The following is a 25,567-nucleotide window of genomic DNA, read 5'->3' as shown; positions in this document are numbered from 1 at the left end:
CAGATGATAAGCAGTAAGTCAGTCAGTCAGACAGACAGCAAGACAGACAGTGATGAGATGACATCATCCCCTCTGGCTGAAGCATGCTCAATCAATCTTTTTGGCAGCCTGGTAATGTCAGCCAGGGAGGGAATGAAAGGTGCACAGTGTGGGGGATGGGCATGTTTGTGTTGCATTTTGGGCTATGAGGGTAAATAGTAAATACATATCAGTAAATGTAACCATATGTGGTGCATTTAAGTAGTGATGGTGATAGCGAGGCTGAACACAAGTCTCAAATATTACAATATTTGTGATATAACAATGGTTGGTTACTCCTTAATTTGTGGATTGCATGGAAGTTGGCATTATAGCCATCGCTATCTTGGTTTTGGCAGTCACCATTTTTGTTTTTATTTAACCAGCATAAAAGGATAAGGCCAAGTAAAACCAAACACTGATCAGAACTCTTTTAAGTAACTAAAATATTACAATTAACCGTCTTAAACTGAAAACTGGCTGGGTTATCGTTGTAAGACTGAAACGCGGAGCACAAAAGAAGCTAGCCACTTCCCTCCGCTTCCAGTCTTTGTGCTAAGCTAAGCTAACCATGTTGTGGCTTTTGCTCCATTGTGAAGACATGACAGTAGAATCAGTCTGCGTATCGAAGTCGTAGCAAGCATTTCTCTTATGGTTAATAATGTTCTTCCTACGTTTTTGTCCTAATGTTACATAAAACTAGAGGTTAAGGATCTTTATTACTGGTTTTAAAATGTAATGGAAACCCATGATATTGAACATGTAATGAATGTATTGATTTACAAAGACTGAGGCGTTTCTACATATGCTGGAACTTCAGGTTATTTTTTGTTTGTCCTATCACTGTTGCCAACAGTCATGGACCCTTCCTCAGTCATCATTATTTTTGACTTTTTATCCTGTTAGAGTCAGTGAAGCCATCTTCTACTCATACATATCTTTTGTCTAATTCTCCTTACAGTCAAGTATATAAGCCCCAACCTGCACATCAAAGTTGATCAAGTAAAGACAAGCTGGCTTCTGACAATTAACTCATCATATTAAGAAAGTGCACCAACTTGCTTCCCCTCCTAGCTATATTCTGCCAAGCGTTTATCTCAGTGATGTGATGATGTGCAGTCTGTTGTGGAAATATCGGGCCACAATGAGGGGAATAACATATAAATGTGGAAAGTGCTTGGACGCGAGCCCGACGAAGATTCTAGTCAAATGTTTAATCTATCTGACAGCAACGAACTCCATTCCTTCGTGGAGTGACATGCCTCATCCTGCTCACAGTGTGCACACGCCATACAAAAACACACACACAAATGATCAATCTCATCAATCATTTGCGTCCAAACTGGCTGCCTGGCAGAGTAATATACAGGACAGTGATTGAGTAGAGGGAGATTGTGATCTATTTCAAATATGTTTAGCTTGTAAGGCAAATTTAAACAAACATAAACATACTGTATGTATGTGCACAGGTACAAACACACCTTTGTGGTCTTTTTCTCGCAGGTGTTGGTGAACAAAGAGTCACACGCTCCTTGGTCTTTCGCCATGTTGATACCAGTGGTGCACATGTTATCTTCAAGCACTGTCACACAGCACTGCTCCTGCACTATCCTGTCAGCAAGAGAAAAAACACAAAACACAGATGGTGCATTTATTTCCAGCTCTGGAAGTCCTTGGTGCAAAACAACTCTGCCTTAAAGTGTATCCCATTAAAATCAGCCTGAGGCAAGCCTGATGGGGATTTCAGAGTTGAAAATGTGTGGATAAATGGGTTCAGTAAGAACTCTGTGGATTAGCATTGTACGTCTTAGTGTCTTCCGCAATGCATACGTCTGTTAGGGGATCTTGGAGTGGGTCTTGTATCTGTCCACAGTTAATCTGGCATGAAACTGAATCTCTCATCTTGATTTGCTTTGATGAAAATGCAGGACTGTGTGCATGCTGACCTCTCGTGATTGTGGGGATTCACTATTTATTTGAGTGTTTTATACCGTCACTATTCACTTCTTTTAACAAGCCGTTAGGGATCGTAACTTACGTAAACAACTGCTTCTTTAGCAAAAAGCATCTTCCTAGGCTAACATATCAAGACTATACCTAGTGTGTTGCAGTCCACATTTGTTGTTTATCTGAAATCCATCAAAAAGTTTGGTCTGATTATCTGCAGATTCATTCTATACTCGATCATTTATATTCCAAGTTAGACACGATACAAGATAAATAGCCTATACATCAAAAATGTTGTATATCTTTGTTGCCATCTTGACTGTAAGAGAGCCATAAGGGACCATTTAATGAGATTCAACTTTTCTTTGTTTGGAAAAGGAGCAGGAGACACACTTGGCAGGGATCTTTACTCTTTGAGCACTTTTCTAGTCCACTACTGACGTCATTGTACTCTAAACTGTTATGAGCAGCACTCTCAGTTAAATCAACATTTCAGTCCCAAGATAGTGGCCACCTCCGCATGTCCCTACGGATTGTAGTTTTTAGAGGAATTGATCTTATTATAATATCATAAAAACAAACCACTCCCTTTGGATAAGCATGATGTGTCCTGTGAGAAACGTTGACTAACAGTTGCCAGTAGATACAGTTTGCTTTTGGTAAATGACATCACCAGGGCAGAACCATTATTATCTTAGAAATGAGAGAGAAACACGTTGTTACTGCAACATCCAACCTGATCTCAAATCTGATCTCGGTGCTTATGACGATCGTAAAATGTTCATATCTCAGCAGGGCTTTAATAAAACACTGTATGACTATGATACCTGCGTCAAAAGCAATATCTGGATTAAGCACAGCTGCTCACACGAGACTACTATTGTCAAAATATAACTTATGTGTCAGTTTGATCAGATTTCATTGTATTGTCAACAAGTGCGTTCCAATCAGTTAATACTCTGTCTGGAAATCTGTCTCACTAACACTACAACACAGAAAGAAAAAAACGACTCCACTCACGTTTCCAAATAGCCTCTTTATCTACTCTTACCAGAAATATTTTTTCCAAATAAACTACTACTGATCTCAAATTCACATCAAGGCGCACACCCCCTCTGCCGAACCTTTTAAGGGCACATTGGTGCTCTTGTTTTTCTTTTCTCTTCCATCATTTTCTTTTTTTTCCTGTGGTGTCTGAAGTAATCGTTCAGATTTCCTGTTATTACCTCGCTCCATCGTCACTCCATGCTGCGTTTCACCTCTAAGGTATTTCCTGGGTATTGAAACAGCCCCTCTACTGACCCCCCCTCACCCCTTTTCCACCCCGCACCCCCACAAACCTCTGCCCTTTCCTCTCATTCCCTCACACACTATAATTTAGACTAATTTGGGATCACTTGGGGTGGCTACGGTAAATGTGTTTGCCATCAGTGTTCACAGCGGCAGATCTCCCCGGCTTATGGTCCCTGAACCTGTGGCAGCACACCCTCTAGGGTTACCAGCAGGCCTGTTATTATCCCATCACTATTACTGTTTCCTGCTCTCACGTGAAGTGAATAATGTGCTTGGAGATTTACAGGAGTAAGGTAAAGCAATCTCATATTAAAGGCCTTCAGACATCCCATTTATGGTACAGGCCAGATCCCTCGGGGCCAATACTGCATAAGCTTCTGTGGTGCTGATAGAAAATGTAAGATTGTGACAAATGGCGCAGCATTTAATGACTTGTAAATCTAAATAAGCCCCAGACTGGTCTCCTGAGCGCTCTATAAACCGTATGGTGTATAGATTTGCGGTCAGTGAGAGCAAAGTAGCGGATCGCTCCTGCTCACCTGCATGTGGTGGACTCGGAGATCAGAGGGAGGGCCGCGCAATCTTCGTTATCGTTGCACCGGCTCTGGCCATCTTTACAGCAGCCCTCTATGGACATCTGCTCTATTCCTACAAACATAGAAAAAACAACAAAAGGTGTGTGAACAGGTAGGAGATGTGTGCACTTCCCGTTCACTATGCACTCTGACGGGGACATTTTTATACGTTTACCGCATTGAGGGGACCCAACATAATCACTGCAGGAGATCGACCCCATATGGCACACTGCTGCCTCTGCTATTATCAAATCAGCTGAGGCATACAGTACTCACATGGTGTTGGACACTCACCTATAGACTCGTTTTGTTCATGACAAAACAAAGTATAACAAATAAAACAGTCAAAGCATTGGTTAATGACATTATGGATTCTTGTTTTTGGCAAAAATATATATTGATGCAAGGTCAGACTTGAAATGTAACCATAATAAAAAGAGATATTGCCACTGTCCTTCACGGTGAGTTACCCTTTCTCCTCATAAAGATGGAAAAACTCAACTTCAAAATCTGTCAGGCAATTTTAATTATCCGTAGGCCTTTTTTTTGCCGGGGCAAGGAATGATGGATATGTTGTTGCAGACACAAGAGAGGTTTTTTTCTTTACTGGAGCAACACCAATTCTGTGGTTATCTGGCTGTTTATTCATGTGGATGAAAGAGCATGGAATGCCTCGACTCTGTAAACAATCAGCCGTCCCAATCACATTCATTCGCCTGTGGTTTGTATGATCTGCCAAACGTGAAATAGTTATGGCTGATCGGCTCCTTTTACTTGTGCTTGCCTTCGGCTCAAACCAGGATAAGTGTGCCAAATTGATATTAAAAATAAGTCCGAGGAGATTGGAAAAAAGAAAACAAACTCACCATGAAATAAATTGTATCGACCCATTGTAATAGAATATGAGGTGTTGCTGGTTAGAGACACAATGCCCTGAATTATGGGAAATAGTGATTGTGAAATGCACTGAACAAATCCATCTGTGTGAGGCACAGCGTCTGCCGTGAGCAGTCTGGCAAGAGTCAACAACTTCAGATAATACGTTAAATTACGTTAGGAGGAGGAGGACAAGTGTCTGGAATAGCAGTCCTCGGTTTTATGGATATGCCTTCTCCCAGAGGGGCAGGAGGAATTTGATTATAACCAGTAAATCAAAGACGAAGCACAAACAGGAATAATCATCACAAACAGCATTGATCATGTTTGTAACAACACAATGTAAGCATTGGAATCAAACTCATTTTCTGAGAATAGCTGGCAGGCTTCAGCCCAGAACTAAGTAGGGGGCAAGACACAACAATGACTAGGGTTTATTTTTTTAAATCAACATATGGGTTATTTTCTGAAGAAATGGTGTCACTTCCAAATTGCAAGCTACAGGAATACAAAGCACAGCTTTATAACCATTGTGACCACTGCCACTACACAAAGGATGATTAAGCTGGCAGAAAGGAGTGAATTTGGACAGAGGATTTATTACTAGACTGCCACATTAGCTGACTCACTACTGACTTCTGGAAGTCTGGCATATCCCAGAATCCTGTAGCCAATAAACCTTGCAGCAGCTGGATGAAATGAGATGGCATTTTAAAAGCTTTTCACATCAGCTTACCAAGTGGGCCATCGCACATTCACTCTCTCTGTTAGAAACCTCAATCTGCTTGCAGAGTAACACCAGGATGTTGCACTAGGACTAAAGCGAAACATTTAGTTATAAGATAATAGGGATTTTTACTGAGTGCCATTAATGCCTAATACAGTTTAAGGGTGTTAAAGAATATATATTTCCATTGGTCACACTGCTCTGTACTAGAGGGTCCTCGCCACAGTAGCACTCTGCTGATAACTAACTCTAAACCACAAGGCATCAGGGAGTCATTCCAACGCAACCACGTTCTGCTGATCTTGCAAACCTAAATTGAAAGACCAGAAGTGTCTGTTTTATCAAAAGAGGCCGAGATGCAGTCTGCCCCTGTGCTCTGTCTCTGTGATGCATTGTCTGTCTGCAGAGGGCTGATTTCCATCTTGGATGGCAGTGCTGGTTGTGAGGGCCACTCTGACTTGGCAGAGCAGCACATGGCTTGCCTGCGTCTAGACGCCTCATGTAAACAAGGCTTAATGATCAACTGGTGGAGCTCCGCCCAGGCAGAGTGGAGGGCCTTAGCCAGACATCAAAACAGAAGGGTGCATTTCCTTTACAGGCTGCACTACAGGCTTTTATTTTGGAGCTTTCTTCCAATCTTATTGATATAAACACACTTACGAAGTTGATTTTTTCTACCTACCTAACTTCCAACCTACTTTCGCCTCTATCTATGTATCTGTCTATCTTACACACGGTTACTTTTTGGAGTTTGGGTCGAGCTGATAGCTGACTGAATTTGACTCCAAACTGACCGTGAAACGACCTCCTTCTGAGACGGCATCTTGGGGAAAAGTGGCCCTGCTGACTGTGAAAGTTGCCCCATGTGTGACCAGGCAACCATGAGCATTAGGATATGTATAAATCACCCTCCTGTGTCCAGACCACCCTGTCCTGGAGAGGCACTGGGTCGCTCTGACACCATCACAGCATACCAAGGTACCTGGCCTTTGACTTCCAGGGAAGAAATACAGAAACAAGGGCAGGGGGAACTAATAAATTCAGTTAAAAAATATCATTTTAACACTCCTTGTGTCATCTTTAATCACTTTAATTCCAGGCTATAAACAAAATGAAAAACAAATGATAATGGCACAGTGTACTTTATATTATATTTTCACGTAATAAGGTAAATATAGCCTCTGAAATGTTCCTTACACAATGGAGTGTGCTGCAAGGGGTTTACTGTATAGCTACTAATATCACTACCTAGATTTTAAGTTGGCATGCAAAACAATGGAAACAGAAAACATCTTATCTAAGTATGAGTGGTTAAATGTTATGTTATGGCATAATGGGATACTATTTAATACAATAGGAGAAGTGCCACACTTTGAAGCACCCAGCTTTGTGAACTGTGCTTTCATCACATGCCCTGACTAGTCCTGTGGCAAATTCATCACCTCCCCGGATCTCACTACTGCCTCATTAACACTTTCATATCTTACTGTAAATACCTTCACAAATGCATGTGAAAACTTATCTTGCAATATAAAACCCACCCACACCAGCATGTGATACTCACACCGTTCTTTGGCACGGTTTGTGTTATGTACACTTAGAAGGGGTCTTAGCAGAGTCATACAATAACTTACCTTGGCCAAGAAGAACTCCGAACAGAGAGCACAGCAGCACGACACGCGGACCCATTGAATGAAAGGAGATTTGACTCGAGGGAAAAAAGAAGTCCGAAAGGCTGGTTATTGTGAAGGATGTGCAAAAAGAGTAGCGCTCCTTCAAAAAGAGGAAGAGGGACTCCGCAGGACAGAAGTGGATGTGATGGAGCTGAGAGAGTCGCAGTTACAGCGTGAGTGCACGAGCGAGCGTCCAATTATGACACCGCGAGGGGCGGGCTGGGGCCACAGACAGACTTATTTCTATTTCTAAATCTTCTGTGAGATCTTGTGAGAAACCGTGATCTCATTTACTGAAGAGGGTTAGGGCCACATGTGTACACATTTATTTTAGAACTGACCAAAGCTTTTTTTTCTGAGATTAAAGTCAGAAAGTACGGAAGAGGATTAGGGCCCCGTGAAAAGAATATGTTGGGGATGTGAAAAATGTAAATGAAAAAAAAATATTTTTTTGTGTGGCCATAATCCTCTTCCGTAAGAAAGAAATCAGAATTTTGACTTTAAACAAAAAAATCTGAACATTTTCAGAAAAATACCTGATTGTTTTTCTTCCTCAGAATTCTTATTCTTTTTATCCAGAATTATTTTTCTTCTCATGTGGCCCTAATCCTATTCCTTCCCTTACATTTACAATAAACTACATTACCAATATTTTGTCCAATATATATTTTACTTACACATTGGTTTTAACACTTAGAAGTTCATTTATACTGTAAGTTATTACTAGATTCGGACAGGAATGTTTGCACAAAAAGCCTATCCTTCTAAAAATGTTGTATATGATTGACACATTTATGTGTGTTGGAAAGTAGAAGACCTGAAATACTACCTAGGGAGATGTGGGCTGAAATATTTTTTATTGCCTTCAGGAGGAATTGCAAGTGACTTCAGGCTACTGTGCTGTAAGGTATGCATGCACACATGGAAATTGTCTTCCCATCAATGGCAAAGTAGACTTTTTCTGTCTGTGACTAATGATTGTGCTGATTACTCAACATCTGGAGCCGGTTTCGAGTTATTTAAAAAAATCTCTTGTGGCTATGTCCAGACTGCAAGCCTTGAAACCTTTTTGGATATCTTAGTAAGAGGAAATAGGGGGAATAAAGAAATAATAGATTGTCACTGCCTCTGTCTGCACATATCTATTTATTCACTTCTACATTTTCAGTTCACTGCACCTTAAAGAGGATGATAAATCAAACTGGCTTTGTGCTGTTTCATACTCCATTATATTTAAATACTTATTGATGATGTATCTGCGTTCTGCACAGAGGTATTAAAGGTCTCTCGTCCAAGCTGATCCTATTTTCTCTTCACCGAAGTTCACAGCCATACCAAACAAAATGAGGCATTTTCCTTAAAGTTAATGAATTAAAGCTTTTGTATCAGTTCCACATAATGTGGGCAAACAGTCAGCCAATGTGATCATGAACTGTGAAAGGAAGCCACACTTGCCTGCACACTAACACACACAAGTCTACAGGATTTGGCAAGGAGCGGAGAAATAATTGCTAGACTGCATTATAAACATTTTGTACCAACTAAAGCCCTCTGCAAATTCAATCAGTCTACTGATTCTGGGCATGGTGACAGCGAGAGGTTAAATGATCTTCTAATCAGAGCCACATGTCTCCACCACCAGTCTAGCCAGTCTAGAAACATCACCCAAGACTTGATACCAGGCATACAGGAAAGACCACAAGTATATGGCAGTTATAAAAGGGTAACTGCACTGTGTCAAAGTAAACTGAGTCTCAATCTCTGTGCTCAAAACATTCTACATTAACTCTAATCTGAATGATTTCAGTTTAAATATCATGTTATTTGTCTTTCTTATTTGGAAGATATCGCTGTCTTTGTAATTATTGATATCCAGGATTATTTGTTCCCAATGAAATCCACTTGAAATAAATCCCACTGTTGGGTGGAAGTGAGCTTGCCCAGAACTTGAGGGAGTAATCCATCACATTGAGCAACATGTCTGTCTTTTACTTTACACTTACATTGTAAAGTAAATACCATAGTTTTTATATCTATCCACACTTATAATGCCACAGTACAGTGATTTACTCCTGAAAAACAACAGCAGACATGGTGTTTCATGGATTGGAGTAGCAGTTTGTTGCATGTTCATGTTAAACACTTAGCAAGGCGATATAAAACCAGTGTTTGGATGTGTAGGAAAACACTGTTCACAAATCAAACCGGAGAAAGTCATGTCAAGTATTGTAAGTAAAACATGCACAAACACTTGCATGGTCCTAGAACTGTGCCCTATGTTAAAAGGTAGACGTTTGCTATAGCAGCACAGATACCACTCCTCTGGACATTTATCGGTAACGGATGTGGCACCCCCCCTTCCTCTTCTCTATGATGTAACAGTTACTACATCACAAGGCACTCCTTTACTGCTGTCCTTAATCTTATCTTAGCCTGAGTGTATGCAGGTGATAGATAATAGACCGTGAGAGGTCATGTAATGAATGCAGAAAGCCCTAAATAAGACCCATAACAGCGTTGAGCTGGAAACCTGCATGGCTGGATACAGTAAATCACTGTGAATAACTGAGGGCAACTTCCAGAAACTACCATCACTCCAGGTCAAATCTACATTTGGGTTTTAACGAAAAACAGCAGCGTGAGATGACCTCTTAGCTCATAGGTGGAGGAAATTGGAATGGCATTCAAACAGTGTTAATCTTGTTGTGGGGGGTGCAGTACAGTTCCTTTGAAGCTCATCAAAGCTTGTCCTGCCACGTCTGTGTCAATCAGCCGAGGGCCACTAACACAGCGAGGCAGCCAGGGGCCGGCCCTGTGGGGCCCAAAGGACCGGGTGCTGTTAGTCAACACAACTGTAGGAACTTGTTAAGGAGGAAGTGGCATTGCTTAACTTTAAAGTGTGTTGGATTAAGGGGAATGATACATGTCTGGTTTTAAAGTAGGACATTAATAGACCTCATTAACATGCATGTATATAGAGCCAAGGAGGTTTATGTGGTACATTTTTGGTTACCCTTAATCATAGTCAGACGTAGGCTAACATGTTTTTATTTTACCCTGTAAACACCTGCAAGATTAGTTGCATGAAAGTAGGTTTGTTACTTAATCCTGTGGTGTGGAAAGAAATGTTACTGAATTAAAATGATTTGCCATAACCCTTATTTAAAATAAACATAAATAGAAGAGAAAATAACATCTATTTAGACAAAGCAGAAATATTGTGTAACAATTTGACAATGTAAATCGTTTTGGGTTTTATCAAACAGCTTTGACTCCATTGTTTTTTCTTGATTGGCCTCGTAACACATTTTATTCCACATATGAAAAAACATCAAAGCTGCATGGTTATCATCCTTCCGCTGAACACTGCTATATTTACACATGGAGAGCTGGAGAGGAAAAACACTCGAGACCTGACCACAGTGTGCAAGCTCAGAGCTAATGAATGCATAACTTAACCAAAACAAGACTGCTTACCTTAATAGCCAGTTCCGCTTTACCCTGTAAACACCCAAATGTTCTGCATGTATGTACATTTTGCATAAATCTTATTATTGATGCCTGTAGTAATATATAGCAGCCATGTCTTTGAATTCAGTGTGAATGCAACATTTGCCATGTAGCTTGTTCCAGAAAAATGTAAGGAAAAAGAAAAGGAAGGACAAAGGTGTTGTGGCCTGAAGATGATTGTGTATCAAGTTCAAGTATAAAGTTGAACACACCAAATATTAGCTGGTGCTGGCAGTGTTTTCGAACGTTTCAAAATATGTCTTTCTCTCATACTTCTCCCCCCTCTCCACTGGGACAGATCGGTGCATCCTGGGAGTCTGGACATGTGCGCAAGCGCTTTGCATGCTGGGATTTGTGGTCAAAAGATGAGAAAAGAGAGTCAGGAGGAGCAGAAGGCATCATCTCCTGTTTGATTTCTGGAAAGGTCTGGTCAGGGAAGATGCTCTTCAGGTATTCCTCAAACTGCTCTTTAAGCTTTCCGCCCAGCTCCCTGCCCTCTGCGTCCACCTGCCATGCAAGTAGAAGTATATTAGCAGGTGAGGGGAACTACAAATATATTTTTGACAACTATTTCCACGGTACCTGATTGAGGACAAGCTTGATGTCCGACACAAACTCTGCAGGGCTTTTGTAGCACAGACTCTGCTTTGCTTCCAGTCGTCTTCTCAGAGCGGAAAGATTAATCGGTCCCTTTATAGTCTCCCTGTTATTAGCACATACCTACAGTATTTAGAAAGGGAGAGATAATAAAACAATAAAACTTCATGGGAAGATGTAAAAACATGAGTAATATCTCATATATACAGTATAAACTATTACATGCCTTGATTGTGCACAATAGGTAAGGGATTTTTAACACATTGTGTCGTGCAGATCGAGGTAGTTCAAGCCAAAAAGGTGCACTGAATTTAAGAATAACAATTACTACAAACTCTGTGTCAGCAGGACAAATTCCTGTATATTTATAAAACTGATTAAAAGTTGCATAACATCTCTGTATTTACTCATAAATACTGCATTTTACACCTCATTAGAATTACAGTCACAGTAACTCTGTGTGACATTAATCCTGTGAACTTTTTGCCCGTAGTCAGCAAAGCTTCCAGACTCACCGGGGGGGATACAGGGCCTTGAAGGTCTGAACTCAGCTTGCTGCAAAACAAGTGCAGCAACAGCCTCTCACACTTCTGCAGTGGTGGAAAAAAGACAATTGACTTAATGTACAACTGATAAAGAATATACAATTCACCGATCTATATAGTATATTGCATCTGAATACGTTTAACGTGACCAGGATTGCTTCTCAGAACGTATCTGATGCTGATCTACTTTAAGTCTAACACCAACAGCTGTTCTAATACAAAAAAAAAACACATCCACTAAAACACACTCCATCCGGCAACATATTGTTTTTTTATATGCCTCAAACTATTTTAAGACCCTCCATTTTAAACAGAATTGCACAAATGTAATTGAGATTTGTTACAATACTACTATCAATTAATAATGTTCTTGGACTACATAAAACAGCTGGTCAACAGTAAAACTAATATGGTTGCTGGGCAAACTGTGCTACTCCACCCGTAACAGTTTCACTCTCTCATAACCTTAAAACTTGAAAGTTGGTTTATAGTTTTGTACCTAATGGAGCATGCTAGCTCGAAACTCAAGCCACTTTCTTCATCCATACAGTATGCTACTGTCCATTTACAGTACTTTATGTAACAAGCACCTACTCCTGTTTGGGATAATTGTACAATAATGTGCCCGGTGTTCAAATGTACACCAATAAACAAGGAAGATGTGAGTTTGTTAGGCTAGCAAATGAGTGAGCTAGGATTCTGAGTGATTCTGTCCAATGAAGGAACAGGAGGGGGGCGCTGTAACGATGCAGCTATCCTGAATGCACATCGTAAGGTGGGGATAGACAGAATTTGAACATTTAGCAATGTTTTGGTAAAATATGACTAAGGATGAAACTACAAACTTCCAAATAAATAGAAGAATGGTGAGGTGAAAAGTTTCCAAAAGAAAAAGAAATTGAGCACTGACTCGTTTGTCCACAGGGTGAAATCCTCCTTCAGAATCTGGCTCCTTCTTCACTGTTTTGGCTTCAGGTTCGCAGTCATAATCCATCTCTGGCACTAACAGATCACGGCAGAATGAGCAAAACCATTTCCCACTGAAAACAGACAGTCCAGAGACTCAACACAACAAGCCAGAAAGGGAACATACTACACCAAGTGCATAATGCTGCTCTCAGATGATAACCTCACACCGAAAACAGCCTCTTTCTTAAAGCTAAAGCGTTCTTATTTGTATAAACCACCGAAATCAAAAGAAGGGGTTTTCGTCTGAGACCATGAATACATTAATATCCGCTGTCAGAGCTTGCCTGGGAGATTTGAGGAGAGTTGGAACATGGCAGGAAAGGTGAAACCTCCTGGGACACTGATCACAGCTCAGCAGCTCTCCGCCTGTCCCACACGCAGCACACAGGACCTCTTTAGAGTCCTCCAGTGGGGCTTGGTCTACCTGCTGTTCTCCTCCCAGGGTACGGCTGTGATTTTGAGCATTAGTCTTACTCTGGTCCCGCGGGCTGCTTGGAGGCTGGGAAGGACTATGGGGTGTGTCACCTGTGCTTTGAAGAGGAGCACTGATTGGGGGTTGGTCACCTGTGCTGTCAGGAAGGCTGGCTCTTTGATGGGTTTGGAGCTGAAATCCACAAACAGAGAAAAAGATACTTAACCTTGGTCTATAGTAAGGCCGCAGACCGTTTTATATTTCCGATAATGTATTCTAACTCACGTTGAAGTTGCCATTGCTTTGGGTTCTACTTCCAGATAAAAAGGCTTAGAAAATCTTGCAAAGCTGTTGGCTTGGTAACAAATTGTCTAACCACTTGTGTTTCTTGCTTTGTCTGACAGATAATCTCTGCATTTTCAGATCAATAACTCTGGTAAGTATATTGTTATGGCAACCAATAGCATTTGCAGTTATCGGAGATGGCCAAATTATAGTAAACAGTTTTCCTTTAAATCATACACTGTAAGTCCAAAATACATTCTTGCTGCAGTAACAGGCTAAAGATTAAACCAAAATTCTCATCTATGGCAAATTGATAATCAATAGATTGTAATAATAATCTATTGTCTGCTTACGTGGCCACTGTCATCATCTGGCTCATCTTTGATGACTATGATGGGCCCTGGTGATAACCTTCTTCTCTTCTTGACAGCTGAGCCTACTGCTCCACTGGCCTGCTGTGTTTCTGGAGGTTTCCAGGTAACAATGCTTGGGAGAAATTGAGAAAATAATGAACCAATCAAAGTCAAATCAAAACTCACTGGAGAGACCAACAGCACAAAGGGACTGGGGTCATATCAAAGCAGCACTGTTTTAGATTGTTAGAATCTGTGCTTCTGTGTGTGAGCAGATGTGTCCTTACCCTGGTTTCTCCTCCTGGGAAACAGCAGCGTACCCTGGTGAATTCTGCTGTCCTTGCACTTGAGAGAAATATACAAATCTGTTTTGATTTATAAAGAACACAGCAATACATACAGTCTGAAAATGTAAACATGACAGATGGCACACACATACCATTTATGTGTTGAAAACATGGAGGCAAGCCCTGGGGATAGTTTGGTTTCAGCATGTACATCGGACCGCCTGAATCATTCCTCCTATTCAGATATGTAGGCTCAATCTAAACACAGCATTGCATGTCATTTACTACACTGTAAGCATAATATATATCAATATAGTTAATGGATATATAAATTCACTTGCCGTCTGATCTGATTGAGGCGAGCTGACGCCACTATTGATGGGCAGTGGTGTAATATGGGTGTAGAGAGGTGGAGAGGAGAAGACTTCCATGGGTTTGGGTTGGTAGCTGCTTCCCATCCCCCTCAGAGGCTATGAGACAGAGAAACAGAAAGATGGATTGACTTGCTGCAATCATTTTTATCCAGCATTCCTGTCAGCGGCTGTAAGCATGTGATGATGGATCTGGAGAGGAAACAGTGCTCTTTCAATACCCTGTTGCTGCTGCGTGGGTTGACGCCCCCGGCAACCGCCAGAACAGAGAAGATTAAAGAATAAACCAACCACTAAGAAGTTTGAGGCTGATTATACTTATTTTGTTAGTTTATTTAATAGCCGGTTCAGCTAATCTTTCTCAAAATGTATAAAAACATTTAGCATTTATATAAAATATTTTTTATTTACTGTGTCTAATGCAGTTTAGTTGGGATACACCTAAAAGGGGTGTACCGACTGATTTTAACACATGACACTACACTCAAATAACACATCACTTTAAATTAAATATACTTAATTTAAAGGCCCGGAAAACCTATGTGTTTACTATTTGGTACACAATAATCAAAAATGCCAAAGTCAGAACAGTTTTTGTTATCCAACATTTCGATACAAATCTGATAAATCTATATCTTATGACTCACCTTCTGGTTGTGAAATGTAGTACTATACAAAAAAGCAGACTTCCTGTTTACTTAAAGGGGACCTATCATGCAAAATGCACTTTTGTACGTCTTTTATTCCAGGGAACTCACCAAGTGTCAGAAAACACAACCCTCTCTATTTTCCTCCATACCCAAATCTCTAAAAAAAGGGGCTGCAACGGATCTGATAAAAACTGATCCAGATTTGAACACTGTCCTGACGTCAGGACGGTGGCGCTACGGCTATTGGGCCAACTCAACCAATCAGGAGGAGACAGCCACGGCCATTGCCGTTCGAAAGCGCTGGAGACGCTGTAGTACATATGCCAGGCCTGTAAGTGGCGCTGTAGTCTGCCGCAAAAGCAGCGAAGACTTCCCGCCCATAGTTACCATGGTTACCCTTCTGTTTATTCTCCGCTGTGGCTTTTTTTCTCCCTCCCCGAGGCAAGCGTTTGCTCCCGCTGCAATGCAATCCCTCCCCGTCGAGGCAAGCACTGTAATTCTCTCCGGTTAGTCCACCAGCAGATGACAAACACCCACCTCTCCGCCTCTTCCAAGGAACGAGGGGACCGTGCGGCAGAGTTTCAGTTTCAGTTTGTTTCGCCGGTCAAGATGTCCGTTAAAGTTTAAATCTTCCGGACAAAATTAGAAAAGTGCTGGTCAAAGGTCTTCTTTGTTATTTATTGAGCTTTAAAACAAATGAATAACGACTCTATATAATAAAACACGGAGGACGGAGATCTCTTTTTCTCCCCCTCTTCTGACAGCCCAGCAGCTGATCAGAGCACGGCTCCTCTCTCCTGCAGGGGGGCGTGGTCAGCAGAATCAGACCCGTAGACAGCAAACAGCACATAGAGCGAAATGAGGCATGGCTAAAATGCATGATCTGTTTGGTATTTTGAAAACAGAAACGTATAAATATACCTTATATAGGTATGGCCCTACAATATATCATTTAAATATAGCATGATAGGTCCACTTTAAAGTAACTGACTTTAAAGTATCCTAAATCTCTCTTTAAGTTGTTTGCACAATAGTTAAGAGAAACAAATTAGCAAACCCAGAAAACAATCTAAAAAACAACTACAGTCTGCTTCCAGAAACACAATTATCATGAGTACTGTATCATTAATGATATGTGATTTGAAGTGAAACTAGCAAAACCCTGGTATGTTTGTTTACTACAGAGAATGTAGAAGAGTTCATCATGCAGCTATAACATCTTGTTCACATCAGTGTGACACAACGTATGTGTGCACTTCACACAGCAGTATCGTCCTGTGAATGAGCCTACACTTGAGAACTGGAACCAAAACACCCTGTGGAGTAGACTAAACAACTTGGATGACGAGATACTATCAAGCGTTTCTGTCTTGGGTCCACTCTCTGTCACATGTTGGCTGCTGTTGCACTGCAGATTTAACGGTTTGAATTTATAATTTTGAGTCATAAGCTCCTTTTACACTCAAATCCATCCATTTATCAAAGACTAAAATCCATCTTGACAAGGAGAGACATAAATTGCCATAGATGGGAAGGCTGTCAGCTCTATTTAGGACAGAACCATCCAATGTCGGTGCTTGTTAAGAGGACTTGTCTGTCAAATAGACACACACACACACACACACACACACACACACACACACACACACACACACACACACACACACACACACACACACACACACACACACACACACACACACACACACACACACACACACACACACACACACACACACACACACACACACACACACACACACACACACACACACACACACACACACACACACTAACCTGGGGGGTAAACCCAGGGCTTTCAAAGCTGCTAGTTGGGCTGATGTGGTTGGGAGGGGGCACCATGAACCTGCGGCCTGGTTGGGGCATCATAGTGTGGGAGGGGGCGGGGCCTCCTTGCAGGGGCCCAGGGATGGTTCGCGGAAGTCGGACACTCTGGTACCACGTCCAGGGTGGAGGAGGTGGTTGGGGCTGCCAGTTGGCCTGCGGGTTTAGCTTCTCCACCTGCATTTGGAGCTGAGCCAGAGTAGTATGGGGTGCTCCCAGGGCGTAGCTGTGGGGTGAGCCTGAGGGGCCCGGCGCAGGGTGGGGGAGCTGATGAGGGATACCCTGAAAACCGCCCAGCTGGTGGCCTGGTGCACTCTCCACCAGTAAAGAGCCTGAGGGAACATACACACCAAGACAGGATGAGCATAACAAGCAGGGATACACATTACATAATACAGACAAAACTTCTGCAGAGGAATGTGGGAAAGAGAAAGTTTGGGTAGATGGTTTGTGAAACTGTGGGGGCTTATAAGAGGGAAAACATGTCATGCTGTAATGACACTTTTCTCACATAAGTTATTGATTATACTTTTAATCCGTTGAAAATGTTTTGGATAAAGTGTCATTACAACATATTGAAAAATGTCTTCAAATGGCTTGTTTTGACAATCCAAATCCCAAAGATAGTTAATTTACAATATTTAAACAAACAAAAGAAAATCCTCACGATGAAGATGTTTGACAAAGAGCATATTGTGATTCCTACTTATGGAAACCAAATTCTGTTTTGACTTAAACAAAAGAGTCAAAACTTTTCATGTGGATTTTCTTTTGGCTGACTTTTATAATATAGCAATATTTTGTTACAATTGTCAGGCTAGAGTTGAAACTGCTGCAGCTGAACAGCATTTGGGCCCTTTAGGCACATCGACCCTTCATCCATAAGGCAAGGGGGAACCAACATATCAAGGGTAAGTTATGTCACTTGCATGCAGATATGAAAAGCCCCAAACATGGTATTGAAACAAGATTCCAATGGGATTCTTTTGAAAATCAGTGTAACTATCCAGAGAGTATAATTATTTAATCATTGAGTTTTTAAAGTAAAAAATAGAGACTCTTAAAAGTAGGGTAGGTAAGAATGGAGAAACCAGCTTGACTGCGCTAGAATTTGAAAGTACATAACCGGAAGAAATCTGCCCCTTCCTTCAGACTTCCTTACAGAGCCCCTCCTCCAACACACACGAACGCGCACATGACCAATGAGGGCACAAGATAAGTTTGTGCACAGATGGAAGGCTGACAGGCAGGTAGGCCATCCAGTTATTTTAGCCGGGCCGGCTCAGATGATTGGTCGTGCTTTTTACAGCGCCATGGCTGGATCATTTGGCTCGGCTCTCTTAAAGCGCCGGCTGTTTCGGCTCCCAAACGGCTCTTCATGTTACCACAGTTTACCACGGAGCCTCAGTTTCGCCGCTGCGAGGCTCTGGTGCTCGCAGCTTACGCGCGTGCTCCACTAGCACCGCTCATCGCGTCATCTTTGCCCCTCCAACAGCGGGATGTCCTTGTCCTTTTTCCTTTTCGTTATTTCGAGCGATAAAAACTCTCGATCTTCTCTCGAATTATTAATATTTTTGGACGCCCTCGGCTCGAGTTCAGGGCGTCCCGAGCTGAATAAGGGCATCAAATGACGGCAAGACGCCCCCTGGCGGAAACGCTGATTCATTGCTATCGGGATGTTAAGAGCATTCCATGGAAAAGTGTTTCTGAAGTGAATGACCTACCCCACCTTTAAGTATCAGATTATCATAGCAAAGGGCATAGACCTGATTGAACTAGCACGAGCATCATGCTGTTTCTGCTATGTTTGCCATATAAGCATGGTCATGCCTGTTTAATAACTCATTTTGTGGAACTGATCAGCATGGCCTTTATCTTGTAAAACTAGATTTTGTGGCAGTTGACCAGTCTTAAAATGAGCCACTAGTACTTGTCAGTCATATTAAGTAGGGTTTAGAAAAAAATACTCATTCATAAAAAGGCCAAATAAAAACAGAGTCCAGACTAAACAAAACCCTTTTTCAGGGCTCTAGATTATCTTAATTTAGACAGATGTTTGTGTACGTCTTACCCAGATCTACATTCAAGGCCCAATAAGAGGATCGGCTCTGGAAGCGCACAGTGCTCTGTGGTATAAACGAGGTACTACATTTTGCCCGCAGGAGGTTTCCAATCTGAAACAGAATCTGCAACAGAAGGGAAGTTATTAATAATTTTCAGAGGAAGGCTCTTGTGCGTTACAACAGGCATATGTTCCCACTTCATCACCTCACAGAGAGACCACTCTCCTAACCGGCTTTCAGAGCTGAGCTGAATTTCATGCTGGGAAACTGCGGTGAGATATAAATGATCAGATAAACCTTACCAAACGTTTACAGTACAACAGGGCTGTGCCCCCATTCCTGGCTGTGGCCCATTTGGTGAAGTTGATGACATGATCCAGGTGTCTGGAAAGATAGCCGATGTCCTCCTGTTGTTTTCCTAGGACACTCTCATGATCCTTTGTTACAGCCTGGAAAACATGAATAAGTTAACCTCTGCAGTGTTTAAACAGCTTGAGGGTATGAGCTCATGGCCTTGGGGGGGAGACAGGTAACTGAGTTTGCAAGCAATTAATGTTCCTTTAGAAAAAACACAGCAATCTTCAGCATGCAACATAGAAATAACAATGTTTTTTTATTCAAAAGCTTCTGTCTCACCTCAAGTTGATTAACTAGCATCTTGCCCTTCTTGTTTATCTCAAGAATCAAACTGCAGATAGATTTCTCTATTTCATTATGAACAGTCGTACGGTTCTGATGAACCTGTCGGAGTCTGAAAAGCATACAAAAGTATTACAATTTGATAAATGAAACGGCACGTATTTGGTGAAATCTCATTATTACTGGAGGTATGCATGATTACAGTTATTTGTGGTAATGAGATCATGTGGAAGTTGCAACAGCAGTTCTATAAACTATAAGTGCGTTCCTCTTTGTATAGATTTTGCACACTTGACATATCTTGTGGTGTGGGGAAATACATACCCATTGTTTATGGAGTTGGATACCTCTTCAATCATTTTCTGTTTCTCCTGCAGCCGATGGGTCATGCTCTCCATGTGCTGTTTATGGTTTTTATAAGCATCTTCAAGGAACTGGTAACTACTCCAAAAAACAAACATTAAGTCAGTGGATTCAATAATATAAATAGTAATCGTTCTTAATGAGTGATAGTAACTAACACACTGACAGTCTTTTAGAGTGGATAAGTGATAGTGGTTTATTAAATATGGTTGTAATGTAAAAAACTGAAATGTAAGAACCAAATATAATATATATTGTGTTATATTGTAAATAGTGACTATACTTGTGGTCCTTGTGCTTGACCAGCTGGCAGTCACGACAGGTCAGCAGGTCGCAGGTCTCACAGAAGAGCTTCAGCGGCTCCTGCTTGTGGATCTCACAGAACACCGGCCTCTGAGTCGACACCCCATGGACTTCTGGGAAACAATAGGAGGGCAGAGATCATTTCATTTCATTCTGGGAACTATACAAGTCATTTCTGGCCCTTAATAATAAGATTTGGGGTTATTGAGCAATGTGTTCCATTATTTCATTGAGTGGGAATGTGTTTAATTAGCTCTAATTACTTTCTTAACTGGGTAAAAGAAAATGTCATCTATCTTTCAGGCCATTAAAAAAACGAGCAATGTTTGAGTTTTACCATCATTGCCTAATAGGCTTAAAGTGTATTTAAAGATAAGTAATGGTCGGTGTAAGAATGTAAAGTATTGTTTTTAAACTGCGTGCCAAACTCCAGAGGGTATTTAACGTTATGACATACTATATGCGTCATGTAAATGGACTGTCCAGGAAGACATTAGGTTCAATTTAGAAGCATTTTACCCCAAAAATATGTTACAATATTAAAGCACAAGATTATTTACTTTTTCATTTCTTATTTTAAAGTTACTTAAAGGTGGGGTAGGTAAGTTTGAGAAACCGGCTCGAGATACACTTGTTGTTATATTCCATGGAATGCTCTTAACATCCCGATAGCAATGAATATCTTAAGTGCTTTGACAAAAAATCCATAAAAAAATGTCATCTGTGGAAGCTGTAATACTGTAAAAAGCACGACCAATCATTTTAGCCGGCCCGGCTAAAATAACTGGATGGCCTACCTGCCTGTCAGCCTTCCATCTGTGCACAAACTTATCTCGTGCCCTCATTGGTCATGTGCGCGTTCGTGTGTGTTGGAGGAGGGGCTCTGTAAGGAAGTGGCAGATTTTTTCCGGTTGTGTATTTTCAAATTCTAGCGCACTCGAGCTGCATGGTTTCTCCAAAATTACCTACCCCACCTTTAACTGTATATAATTGTATTTGTATCTTTTATTTAATCTTTAATTGTATTAATCTCGAATCTGTGTGAATCTGTGCTGTCCTGTTTTTCATTCTTACCCTGTTGCTTTTTGAACTAGTGAATTTCCCCACAGGGATTAATAAAGGTCCATCTTATCTTATTTTATATACAGTAAACACTGCAAGTGTAGAAGATAACATCGAGGGGAGGAGCCTGGAAAAAGTACCTGGCGATACTTCTGCCTTCTGTCTGATGGTGTGGTCTTTGGTGAATTTGACCCTTTGGTGGGCCTCCACACAGGTGGCACAGAGGTATTCAACGCAGTCCGCACAAAACCCAGCCGCTTCAGTGTTGTCATCACATGTCATACAGAGCTACAGGAAGAGGAGGTAAACATCAGAGGCTGATAGATTACAGGTGGTCAGGTATCATACTGGGTCTTGTTTCGTCAAGCAAGTTCAATTATAATATTATCATTAAAATCCATGTCAAAGTGGACAAAAGACAAATCAAAGTACCTTATTACTCCTGTTAAGTAACCCAATGTAATCTGTTCAAACGCCCAGGGCATACAACCTTGCTTATAATTAAATAATAATATATCCATGACCCTACAAACTAGTGACAAGGCTGCCCCCATATGGTAATGCATGTTATCACTAACCTGGACTGTCCTCTCCACTGTGCTGCTGGGAGTCTCAACTGAGTCCCTCACAAACACGTTGTCCATCACATCTACCTCCATACACTCCTGTCTGCACACCGGACAGCGGATCACATTCACTGGAAGCAAACAGAATCACTCAAATTGGAAATGTGCTTTAATGAAAACATGAGAGATGCCACCTGATATGAAGTCGAAGGCATACCATGTGTGTTAAATGTACGCACTTAAACACACTAGTCTTTATATATCTACAGTGATTCTATTGTTCCTTGCATGCAGTAAAGATTAGGACTATTTTATGGATCAATGGGTGATTGTTTGTAAACAGTGACTAACGTGGTTTGGTCGCGCTGTCCACCTGGGAGTTTGGCGTCTCTGCCATGGCCAAATTCCTCGAGGGCGAAGGGAGACATTTCTTACAAAAAGAGTGCAGACACGGAAGAAGTTTGGGCTCTCGGCTGTGAAAGTTTAAAGTGCAAACGGGGCATGAGTCCAGGTAATTCTGCCCGGATGCAGCGGACTTTTCCTCCTGCACCTGCTTGCTCTCAGCTTCATTCTCAGCGGTGAAGGCAGCAGCATCCATCGCCTCCTGTTTTCCTGTGCGTACATCCATTTCAGTACTTTCAGCTTTCAAGGGTAGATCTCTCCGTGTGTAAAATATTATCCCACACAGGTGAGCAGACCAGTCAATTTCCTCATATAGTTCGCGAAAAAGCACACCTTCATTCCCCCCCTACTCTCAGCCAGCTCATGTTTTTGTAGGATGCTAACATGTTATCTTCACGTAAAAGCGACAATGTATCGACTGGAGCACAGACCTGTGGAATAAAAATGGAAAGCCTCCGTGGGGTCTCGTGCTGCAGATGTTGATAGACGAGCTCTTTCAATCCACCGCACGCGCTCGTTGCTGCATGAGAGGGTGGGGTCAAATAGCGCGCGTGCTGATAAGAGGGAAAGCTGAGGATATTTAAACACTGAGACTCATTGTTTCATGTTTTCAAGTTAGTACGAATCCTTGTAGCAGCAGTAGTCGTAATCAATGTCATGAAATTGAATGACTGTAAAAGTGTAGACTGGTAAAGCTTAAGGTTATTATACCCTTTAAATGTGTCAAATTTGAAACACTTTTACCACTAGGTTTTCAGAAAAACAAACAGTTTCAAACGTTTCATACAAAAATAACAAGCATATCTTAGTTTTTACATTTGTAACTAATTAATAAACATGTATTGAATGTGTCTATTTGTCTAAATGTGTTGAAGCTGTTTTCTGTATGTCAAATACACATTTTGGTTAAGTGTCCAACCAGTCTACAAGGTAACCCCCTTTGACAGACACATAAACATAACTATTCCCCTTACTTCATACCAGCTTAACTCAGATTTCTACCTCAGCGGACAGCAAGCAAAAGTGCGTGAGCGACCAGTTTTAAAGAAATATCATTGCCTTTGTAGTACACTGGTAATGTTATTTTTCCTTGTGGTAAATCCGTGTATCTACCAGTGGCGTTTTCTCCCGGAGGCCAAGGGAAGCCAGGCTTCCCCTGTTTTTTCGGATTGTAGTTATAATTTAAATAAATAAATAAAAACACTTTGTTTTGTTTCGATAATTCTCCTTTGCTGTGTGTTGCTGCCGGCCCGTCTTTCCCCCACTCTCATTGAGTATTTTACAAAGAGTGAAACAAACAGCGCCCCTCTAGATGTTATGGTGAAACAGTAGATTGCATTCACTGTTGCGAGAGGAGGCCAGTCGGATCGGGCTTCCCTTGGTGAAAAAAATTGAGGGATTGACCAATCAGATGAGGCCCACGTGATGCCCCTGCCAACCTGTGATTGGTCAGGGCATGCCAAGGGAAGCCAGCTGGCTCTGGCTTCCCTTCAGAGGCGGCTGGCGATTTCACCTGAATAGATGAGATTGTTTATATTTTTTAGTTACTTTTGGACTACGGACTGAGCTAATTACAGAGACGAGGACTGTTGCTGCACTTGCCGTGTGTTAGAAAGGGAAGGGAAGAGAAGGTGGACTATCGCATGCAAATGTTTCTGTACATAATTGTTTTTGAATTCATGTGTTTCTTACACGCCTACTGATACTTTGATGTGTACATAAAACGTTAAAGGTCTCCTGATTTACTTTGTGAATGAATGCTTCTTTTTTATTCATTACCGAATCTGCACTGCGCATTGAGCGGCTGGTATTGCATTTGGGGGGGGGTGTGTCTGCATAAATTAATAAGAAAATGCTTAAATTAATAAAACGAGAGTTTCGGCTGGAGAGTGCGTGCGGTTAGATAACAGGCGTGTGCAAGTCCTGCATCTGTGTGATACAAATGTGTGTAAAATGATACCGGGCGCTGTAATCACTCATCTGGCAAAAAAATGGGCTTCCCCTAAATTTTTCCCCACGCCACGCTACTGGTATCTACCGTCCATTTGTTTTTCTTTATTACACAAGTAAGCGGAAGAGCGTCTGAGAGGCCTTTTTGCTTTTTACCTTAACTAGATGGTCTAATGGTCCTTGGAGCGAGGGGCGGGGCGAAACTCACGGAAGTGATTTCAAAACAAAAGAACTTGTTTGCTTGGAACGGTGACAATATTATAAACAAGGTGAATTTAGCGATCAAAACGAAAAAAGCCAAGACACATTTTGAGCCCAGAAAACTAATGTTATTAAGGGCTGTAAATATAATAAGCCTATGTATAAAATGGACAACATTGTAAGGAGATTTAAACTACAGCGTTTCTGCACTGCGGTCAACTCCGCCGTCTCTCGCGTTTGTTTTTTCAAATCAGCTGCTCTTCATTTTTTTTTAAGAATGCATGTTTTTCTTTTAATAAGCATTAAAAAACATTTCTTCCTGAGACTGATATTGTTGGACAGAGTATTTTAAGAGGATGTGGTAGACATGATATCAGCACTACTTCCAGTCAGTACTCCAGCAGCAGCATTTTTACACCTTGGAAAGTCTTTAGAGTCTGGCCTGGATAGCTGGTCTATCCTTCAGCACACTGACACACTCTGTCACTCTTGTTGGCCTCTTATGATGCTGCTGTCTTTTAATATATGATTATTTCTCAGCCGCTAGTTAATTCCTCGCAGATTCTTCAGTCTCATCAGCCTCATCCTTCCATCAGTCCCAGTCAACGCCTCCAGCACACTTCCAGTGTCTGACTCCATATGATATTGTCCTGATGCTGTAAGGGTGATGCCCCATGATCACAAAATGACCCCTCTAGAGTCTGAGTGCCAAGGACCTCATATTATGTCTGTCATTAATGTTACATCACCCATTATAACAATTTTCTTTCCTTTTTTCTCTTCTCTTAACCTCTTAAGCACGGCGGTCCCCCCATTGGACCCCTCCCACCTTTTTGTTTTCGAGATAATGTCTCAGGGCTTCTTAACATTTATGAAACTATTAATGTGTAGCACCAGATTAACGGGAAGAATCTCAGCTAACTGAAGATATGAACCATTTTTACCAAAACAAAACACAAGTCTCATAAGAAGGGTCTAAATGACCCCTGAGCGAAAAAATTCTAACGCACTGCAGCACAAAATTCAAGATAAAGATACCCTTATTACTTATCGTAGCTGCACATACAATATAGCCTATTAAAGCT

General features: G+C 41.4%; 2 protein-coding genes across 3 annotated transcripts in view; both read right to left on the bottom strand.

The window, feature by feature from the left end:
* The window catches only part of fbln1 (fibulin 1), a 28,009-nt gene extending 20,710 nt beyond the window's left edge, over positions 1-7,299 (bottom strand). For both annotated transcript variants that reach the window (XM_034149452.1, XM_034149453.1), the window contains exons 1-3: positions 7,071-7,299; positions 3,798-3,906; positions 1,500-1,629 (exon numbers count right to left, since the gene is read on the bottom strand). In XM_034149452.1, coding sequence (XP_034005343.1) covers positions 1,500-1,629; positions 3,798-3,906; positions 7,071-7,125 — 294 coding nt within the window. In that variant the 5' untranslated portion in view covers positions 7,126-7,299. The remainder of the gene's footprint in view (positions 1-1,499; positions 1,630-3,797; positions 3,907-7,070) is intronic.
* A 3,071-nt stretch (positions 7,300-10,370) lies between these two features.
* LOC117497469 (transcription intermediary factor 1-alpha-like) lies at positions 10,371-22,816 on the bottom strand. Its single transcript, XM_034149455.1, has 18 exons — positions 22,281-22,816; positions 21,942-22,060; positions 21,504-21,651; positions 20,282-20,414; positions 19,960-20,076; positions 19,633-19,747; positions 19,299-19,445; positions 19,005-19,119; positions 16,886-17,265; positions 14,409-14,537; positions 14,220-14,325; positions 14,068-14,125; positions 13,781-13,913; positions 13,015-13,334; positions 12,672-12,801; positions 11,732-11,806; positions 11,202-11,339; positions 10,371-11,126 (listed from the first exon to the last, which is right to left on the bottom strand). The coding sequence occupies exons 1-18, from the start codon at positions 22,555-22,557 to the stop codon at positions 10,887-10,889; spliced, it is 2,880 nt and encodes a 959-aa protein (XP_034005346.1). The 5' UTR covers positions 22,558-22,816; the 3' UTR covers positions 10,371-10,886.
* Between the last annotated feature and the right edge of the window lie 2,751 nt (positions 22,817-25,567).

This window comes from Trematomus bernacchii, unplaced genomic scaffold (assembly GCF_902827165.1).
Source record: "Trematomus bernacchii unplaced genomic scaffold, fTreBer1.1, whole genome shotgun sequence".
Taxonomy (NCBI): domain Eukaryota; kingdom Metazoa; phylum Chordata; class Actinopteri; order Perciformes; family Nototheniidae; genus Trematomus; species Trematomus bernacchii.
This window is presented reverse-complemented; position numbering and strand designations above follow the sequence as displayed.

Excerpts from the sequence above, each read along its gene's own strand:
- LOC117497469 (XM_034149455.1), bottom strand. The coding sequence starts at position 22,557 with ATGGATGTACGCACAGGAAAACAGGAGGCGATGGATGCTGCTGCCTTC. Across the intron at positions 14,326-14,408 it reads CGCCTCAATCAGATCAGACG|ATTGAGCCTACATATCTGAA; the intron begins GCAAGTGAATTT and ends TGCTGTGTTTAG. Across the intron at positions 13,914-14,067 it reads TCCCAGGAGGAGAAACCAGG|CATTGTTACCTGGAAACCTC; the intron begins GTAAGGACACAT and ends ATTTCTCCCAAG.